Source organism: Nyctereutes procyonoides, unplaced genomic scaffold (genome assembly GCF_905146905.1).
Source record: "Nyctereutes procyonoides isolate TBG_1078 unplaced genomic scaffold, NYPRO_anot_genome, whole genome shotgun sequence".
Lineage (NCBI taxonomy): Eukaryota > Metazoa > Chordata > Mammalia > Carnivora > Canidae > Nyctereutes > Nyctereutes procyonoides.
The window spans coordinates 27,772,660-27,778,894 of record NW_026575042.1 but is presented as its reverse complement, the minus strand read 5'-3'; the positions used below and the strand labels follow the sequence as shown (position 1 = coordinate 27,778,894).

The 6,235-nt window shown below is 42.4% G+C and overlaps 1 protein-coding gene across 2 annotated transcripts in view; it reads left to right on the top strand.

The window, feature by feature from the left end:
- The first annotated feature begins 797 nt into the window (after positions 1-797).
- CAPN7 (calpain 7) overlaps positions 798-6,235 on the top strand; it is a 40,521-nt gene continuing 35,083 nt past the window's right edge. The window contains exons 1-2 of one of the 2 annotated variants that reach the window (XM_055321098.1): positions 798-1,138; positions 3,852-3,960. In XM_055321098.1, coding sequence (XP_055177073.1) covers positions 1,037-1,138; positions 3,852-3,960 — 211 coding nt within the window. In that variant the 5' untranslated portion in view covers positions 798-1,036. The remainder of the gene's footprint in view (positions 1,139-3,851; positions 3,961-6,235) is intronic. The other variant, XM_055321097.1, reaches the window with a different exon arrangement.

Below are 6,235 nucleotides of genomic sequence, written 5' to 3'. Positions count from 1 at the left end.
GAAAACAAATGTTATTAGAGAGTATCCTTTTGTCGTGTCCCTAATTTTTAAAAAGTCCAGATGAAAAGTGTTATTCCCTGGCCCTACATACACACACACACACACCTGCATGCGCACCTGGCCCTACACACACACACACACACACACACACGCATGCGCACCTGGCCCTACACACACACACACACACACACACACACACGCATGCGCATCAAGGGCCGCACCTGGCACTACACACACACACACATACACACACACACACACACACACACCCGCATGCGCATCAAGGGCCGCACCTGGCACTACACACACACACACATCCGCATGCGCATCAAGGGCCGCACCTGGCACTACACACACACACACACACACACACACACACACACACACACCCGCATGCGCATCAAGGGCCGCACCTGGCACTACACACACACATCCGCATGCGCATCAAGGGCCGCACCTGGCCCTATACACACACACACACACACACACACGCATGCGCATCAAGGGCCGCACTGGCACTACACACACACACACACACACACACACACACACACACACCCGCATGCGCATCAAGGGCTGCCAGCGACAGCCGCCGTGCCAAGTGCCACATCCGCAAAGCCGGGACCACACTCTGCTTTCGCCTGCCCAATCCCGGGAGCCCTGGCGATCACGTGCGCGCCGGCGGTCACCAGGCCAGGCCCCGCCCACCCCACACGTACTATCGCGAGCCCGGCTTTTGCCGCCCCATCTCCGTAGAAACGCCCGAGGGCCAGGCTGCGCCTGCGCAGTGGAGCCGGTAGGCGGGGCGGGGGAATGCGGCTGCCTGGATGGGGGGCGGCCCCGAGGCAGACGGGTGTCGCAGCGGGCCCTGGCGCGGGAGGCCCGCTCTCGTCCCTCGGCCGCGGAGGACAAACCTGGCTGCTCTCTTCACGGCGTCCTCGGGCCCGCCTCCCGGCGGTGCCGCCGTCGGCGGAAAGCCTTGGTGCGTCGGGCCTTCCCTCGCTGCCTCCCTCCGCGGGTGCGGGGCTCCGGCGCCATGGACGCCACGGCGCTGGAGCGGGACGCCGTGCAGTTCGCCCGGCTGGCGGTGCAGCGCGACCAAGAGGGTCGCTACTCCGAGGCGGTGTTTTACTACAAGGTAGGGCCGGGCCTGCTGCGCTGTGGGGGAGGCGAAGGGGCGGGTCCGTGCGGGCGGCAGGGCGCCTGGGCTTCGCTTTCCCCTGTTCCTGGTCCGCGGCGCTCCTTTCCCGGGCACGGGCGACCCGGCTCCTGCCCCCGTGGGGAGGCTTGGCCGAGGCGGGGGAGCCGCCGCCTCTCCGGTTGCCGTCTTGATGGCGGGTGTCCCCACCGCTGAGCCCCGGACGGCCGCAGTAGTTCGGTGGGGTAGGTAAGCAGCTGATTCTCGCCGTCCCTGGGCTCTGATTTAGGGCCGGGGGGGAGGGGTCTCAGATACACACTAAAGTAACGCACGTTCATTGAACACAAGACGATTTCTAGAAAGAATGATACGGCGCTTATCCTGGCATTTAATATGCCTTTGTACTTGGTTGTGTGTTTGTTTACGCGTATTTACATAGACACCTTAGGGAAAAATTTATAGTTGACGTAGGACGTGACATTAGCCTCAAGTGAGCAACGTGGTGATTCAGCTCATCAATACGTAAGACAAACTTGGATTGTACCATTTGTACTATTTTTTTTTAACCTGTTCTTCGTATTCAAGCTTTTAAAAAGGCAAAGTTGCTTGTTTAACATAAGCTAACGGCGGGTGCGTGGTATTTCGTTATGAGAATGTGCCATAGGCAGTTTACAAACTGATGGGTGTTTAGATTCATTTTTGGTTTTTCAGTGTCGTAAGTAGCGGTGTGCTTAAGGTCGGTAACTAATGCTTTATACATTTCCTGGCTGTTTCTTTTGGGTAAGTTACTAGGGGCGGAATTAGGAAAGGATATGCTCTCCCACAGTCCCCTCTGCTCCCCTAATCCCGAGGATTTGCAAATACACCTCTCCAGCTCTAGCCATGCCCTCTGTCTCCTTGTGGAGGTAGCTGTATCCTGGTGATATTGTCACTTTTTTAGAGAATGTGCTTTGATAATACAGTAGTCATAATTTTTTTTTACGTGAATGTATATACTATCAGTCATGTGTTTTTTTTTCTCATATTATTATTCTATTGCCTTCATTTTATAATCTATATCTAGAGACTTTTGGTGTGTTTCAGAATTCTTACTTTTGGACTTTTGGGACAATTTCGTGAAGGTGGTATTTCTTTAAAAGTAAAACTCTGCGTGTTTTAGTTTTGTGAAATAACTGACAAGATTTCATAGGTTAAAATCGCACCATATAAAATTGCTTTGTGTAGAGCAAAAGAAAATACTGTGTACTGCAAGAGTTTTGCTATATGATTGGACTACATGTCATTATGCAGAGTTTTTTATCCTTGAGAAAGAAAAGTGGTTGTGCTTCCAAGAACTGTTTATATAAGCTTTGCCAGATCTTTAGCCTTTTCTTGTCTTCCTACTTTTCTGTGAAGGGTTTCCTAATTGTCATTTTCAAATATAAGTTAAATGAGTAAAATAAAATTGATGTCAACAGTTTTTTAGTTGGCTTTGTTTCTTTTAACCAAGATAATTATTTAAGTGTCAGTACTTACATGCAAGATCATTGGAGGTGTGAAATATATGTATAACATCGGTATTTAGATAATAGTATATAAGGTAAAATGTTTAATGATTACGTACGTGTAAACTTATATTTTCCTCCCATGAAATGTCTGTTAGAGTCTGAGGAAATCATCTTTCCTTCTCTTGCAGCCTTTCAATGAATTTTTATTTAGATCAAAACCAGACTCTTCTTCCTGATTTTGTTAAGTTCAGTGAAACAGTATGTGCTCTGACAACTGGATTCAAAAAGTTAGATGTTCAGTAAATGGCTGGCTTCTTTGGAACCAACAATTAGGCATCAGCCTCTGTGAAGTACACATGCTTAGGTTGTTGCTGAGAAGGTATTATTACTTTGGAGAAATCTCTCTGTGGTTCTTCTCCCTGCAACATTGGTAACCTGTTATCCTGGAATGGTGAAGGGGAGAGTGAGGCTCTTCCTCATTGGCCACAGCATAACTGGCTGTTGGGAGTTTGAGAAAAACTGGATGATGAATCCAGGCTTTCTTAGTTAAAGTAAGTTGATTTCATACAACTGAACTCTGCTTTAAAATATGTTACCCTTTGGTAATATTTTCTATGGAGAAAGAGATTTTCTTTCCATTGTGAGATATTTAACCTTTATAATTAAATTTTATTTTTAAGTAATCTCTACACTCAGCATGGGGCTCCAGCTTAACAACCTTGAGATCAAGAGTAGCATATTCTATTGACTGAGCCAGCCAGGCACCCTAACCTTTATAATTTCTTATAGTCTTCTTTGGACATTTAATTTTATTCTGTTGGTTATCATTGACTAATTGATTATTGATTATTATTAACTAATAGGAACTGGTATTGTTATTATATACTTGTTAAGCTTTTCAGGCTCAATTCATATTTTCAAGGTATATGATTTTAAGGCTGACTTATTGCATAAAGAAAAAGAAAGCAGAAAACTTGTTTCGGTAAAGCTATGCTACGAAAATGTTTATAATCTTTTCTATTTTGAGTTTGTAATTTTTCGACAGTATGATAAAATTGAGTATTGAGAACTGGGGAAAAGGTATTAGAGGGTTATATAACCCACCTAGCACTATCTTAAAGACATTTTTATCATTCATAGACAGCAATAGTGAGTTAGCAGCAGTAGAGAAAATTCAAATTGTAATTCATCTATTAGATTTTTTTTTTTTTTTTTTTTTTTTTTAGGAAGCTGCACAAGCCTTAATTTATGCTGAGATGGCAGGATCAAGCCTAGAACATATTCAAGAAAAAATAAATGAGTATCTGGAAAGAGTTCAGGCTTTGCACTCAGCAGGTTAGTAAAGGACTACTAACATTTTCTTTTCTTTTTTCTTCTCTCACATCACATCCTTTCCCGTGTTTCTTTTTTAAATTATTAAAACATAGCTGATATACAGTGTTATATTAGTCCCTTGTGTTTCTCTTTCCTTTTTCATCTTTGTATCTTGATCTTCACTCCTACTCGTTTCTGTTTTGGTAATCATGTCTTTAAGAGTCATAATATGGAAATAAGTGATAGATCTATGAATAAGAACCTTACAGAGGCTAATCTCCTAATTTCCCAGGGGTACAGAAATAGTGAATTACCTACTTTCAAATTGTATCATTGGTAGAGTCAGGATTAGGACCCTTTTCAAATCTACTTTTTAAATATCTGTCACATTCTGTCTCCTGATACTAAGATTAAATGACTGCAGTTGAACAACAGGGGTTTGAGCTGTGCAGGTCACTTACATGCAGGTTTTTTGCAGTACTGTAAATGTATTTTTCCTTTCTTAAGATTTCTTAATATTCTCTTATGTCTAGGTTATTTTATCATAAGGAATACTGTATATAACATATATACAAAATGTGTGTTAATCAACTTATGTTATTGGTAAGGCTTCCAATCAACAGTAGGCTATTAAGTTTTTAGGGAGTCAAAAGTTAACATGCAGATTTCCATTAGCGTCCCTCACCCCCCACATTGTTCAAGGACCATCTTTACTCTTTAGTATCAACGACTTCAGCAATATGTTTGTAGTCTCTTCTATATCAGTATCCTCAACCTGAAGACCTCAGCTAAATAAACTTTTTTTTTTAAACCATATCTTGGAAAGCAACATGTAAGTAGAGACCTGGAACAACATGTTTTTATTTTTGTAAACAGTATTGCAAATGCTGTGAAACAAGTACACCGACTTAGTGACCACAGTATTATTAGAGGTATGTGGGTCCTGTCAAAACCTGCTATTTACATCGGTAGAAAAGAAAGTGATCACCTCCTGACATTTTGTTTTAGAAATACATTTTTCTCACTAATGGTTCTTTTTACCCTTTATTTCTGTGGCTGTATAATAAAACCACAAGCAGCTTAGTGGACTCTTTATTCAGCATTCCCTGATGGACTTTGTGCTACTTCCCACTACTCTGAGTAGATACAAGCAGTTATAATCACATCTTTAGGAAAAAAAATGATCCCATCATTGGGTTTCTTGTTAGGACAGTACCATTAAGGACAAGGTAGTTTAGTTTAAGACAGTGCTCAGAAATTGGATGTATGGAACAGTGAACTACCTATCCAAGGCCTCAGCTGATACAGAGTTATACTGATGCATGTATTCAAAGTACCATGTAATTCAAAGTAACTCCATTTTCCCTGCCAAATAAATTTATAAATAAGATATTTATAAAGGGTGGGCAGTCTGGGTGGCTCAGCGGTTTAGCACTACCTTCAGCCCAGGGCGTGATCCTGGAGTCCCGGGCTCCCTGGTTTTGCACCTCGGAAGTCTGCTTCTCCCTCTGCCTGTGTCTCTGCCTGTCTCTCTCTCTTTCTCTCTGTGTGTCTCTCATGAATAAATAAATAAAATCTTTAAAAAAAAATTTATAAAGATGATATTCAGACACAGTGTGACAGCTCTAATCTCCTGAGGAATAAAGACCTGGCACTGAAACAAATAAAGGTCAAAGGATTTTCAAAGCATAAGATACCTTAATTGTTTTTCCAGCTTTTTGACCCGTAATGTTTGATCTATGGAGTGTAATCTTTAGAGTTAAATGGTTTCTTTAATATTTCAAACAATGTTTAAAACAAATTTTGCTGACAGAAGACTCTTGAGATATAGGTTGATTTCTAGGTGGGGAAGGGTAACACAGTTTGAAATTCACCAGTGTAGTACAAATAGCTCAAGACTTAGAATTAAAAACCTAAATTATAGCTAGACTTAGAATTAAAAGATCTAAATTGTAACTTGTAGCTACCAAACCTTAGGCTAGGTCAGTTATTCTCAACTGGGAAGAGTTTTTGCACCTCAGAAGATTTTTGGCAATGTCTAGAAAGATTTTTGGGGTTTAAATTAGGGAGAAGTGGGGAGTATACTATGGCATCCAGTTGAGTAGAGGGCAGGGATCTTACTAACGATCCTCCAAAGCGCAGGTTAGTCTACAGCAAAGAATTATTCCAGCTGAACACATTAGTAGTATGAGGCTGAGAAACCATGGGCTAGCTATTTTAACATTTTTGAGCTTTTGTGTCTTCATTTTGTAAAAGGGATTAGCACATACTTCAGGGAGTTGTTGCAGAGTTAAAG